The 1,472-nt window shown below is 39.8% G+C and overlaps 1 protein-coding gene across 1 annotated transcript; it reads left to right on the top strand.

The window, feature by feature from the left end:
• Positions 1 to 609: 609 nt before the first annotated feature.
• Positions 610 to 1,097, top strand: LOC132258488 (luciferin sulfotransferase-like; the record flags this gene model as incomplete). The annotated part of the gene is made up of 2 exons (XM_059755819.1): positions 610 to 963; positions 1,022 to 1,097. Coding segments are annotated over exons 1-2 (411 nt in total), but the record flags the coding sequence as incomplete, so codon positions are not given.
• Positions 1,098 to 1,472: the final 375 nt, after the last annotated feature.

Genomic DNA, 1,472 nt, shown 5'->3' with positions numbered 1-1,472 from the left:
CGGAAGAAGTTTGGCAGGAGTGGTGAGATTTCAAACAGCCACAGAGCATGCAAACGTATAAATTTGTTTGCTCATTTTTCTCTGATTCCCACGCTCGTCTCCGTGATATGACGTCATGGCAGTGAATGTGAAGTGTGTCATTAACTGGAACAAATTAGTCGCTCTCTTTTTGGGGAAATACGTGAGCAGTACGGAGAAGATAGGATATCTCAATTTCGGAAGATATTCCACCATTTGCAGCCTCATAAGGCAGGCAGTGAAGTGTCTAGTAAATGAGAAAAGCATCGACTGTGTGCCGAAAATTGATTCTTCAGCCCCACAAACAAGAAATACCCATTATTCTGCTGTGATTCTTAATCGCAATGGCCTTTTCAGTGATTTGGCTTTGACTCAAATAAGACATGATATTTTGGGATATTTTCGGAACATTTATTGCGATAAAGCTACTGAAAAATATTTATTTTATCAGTGAGAGAATTGAACATTCAATAGACAAAAACACTTCAAAAAGAAGCCAAAAAAGAGCTTTTATCGCACAACAAGTGTTTATAAATACATCATTATATTGCTGTTATCAATGAAAAGATGAAATTTTACACAGTTTAGCCTGAACTCTTGCAAAGTGAAGATGCCGATTGTGTTTGAGAACGTTGAGAAGAACGTGCTGTCTGAGAAAGCCAAATTTCTCGATGTGGAACATTTTATTCGCGTCCGAAATACGGAATTTCCTGATTTAGAGATTGCATCGAAATGGCACGACAGAGCATATTTTTTCCCTGACCGCTACGAGAAGATTGCGGAAAAAATACAGCATTTTACAGTTCGGGAAGACGATGTCTGGGTCATTTCGTTTGCAAAGTGCGGCTCGACGTGGTCGGAAGAAATGGTGTGGCAAATATGCAACGATTTGGACTTTGATGCTGAAAAAGCGGGATTGTTGTCGAAGAGATTTCCATACTTTGAGTATGTGTGACTTTGGCGAGTTGTGCGCTGCAAAATTGCTTCTGCATATTGATTTCAGGAATCAAACTGTTGCCACGGAGAAAGTCTTCAAAGACTCATTGTCTGACTTGAGTGAAATGACTGGAAGACGGTACATGAAGAGTCATCTTCCAGCTCCTCTTCTGCCACGGCAAGTCTGGACGGTAAAACCGAAAATTGTGTATGTGGCGAGGAATGCTAAAGATGTCATCACATCTTTCTATCATCACTACCGGAATACGCTGGCTTTCACCGGTTCTTTTGACGAATTCGTCGAATTATCACTGAATGATTTGAGTGAGAATTCTCAATGGTTTATCAATTTGCAATCTCGACTCATGTTCTTGCAAACCTTTCAGCTATGTTTTCACCATACGAAACCCACATTCTGGACTTTTGGAATATGAGAAACGAAGACAATATTTTGTTCATAACCTACGAAGACATGATAACAGACCACTTGAAAGTAATCAAGGATGTTGCAAAGTTCT

The sequence above is a fragment of the Phlebotomus argentipes genome, unplaced genomic scaffold, assembly GCF_947086385.1.
Source record: "Phlebotomus argentipes unplaced genomic scaffold, Phlebotomus argentipes genome assembly scaffold_4, whole genome shotgun sequence".
Lineage (NCBI taxonomy): Eukaryota > Metazoa > Arthropoda > Insecta > Diptera > Psychodidae > Phlebotomus > Phlebotomus argentipes.
This window is presented reverse-complemented; position numbering and strand designations above follow the sequence as displayed.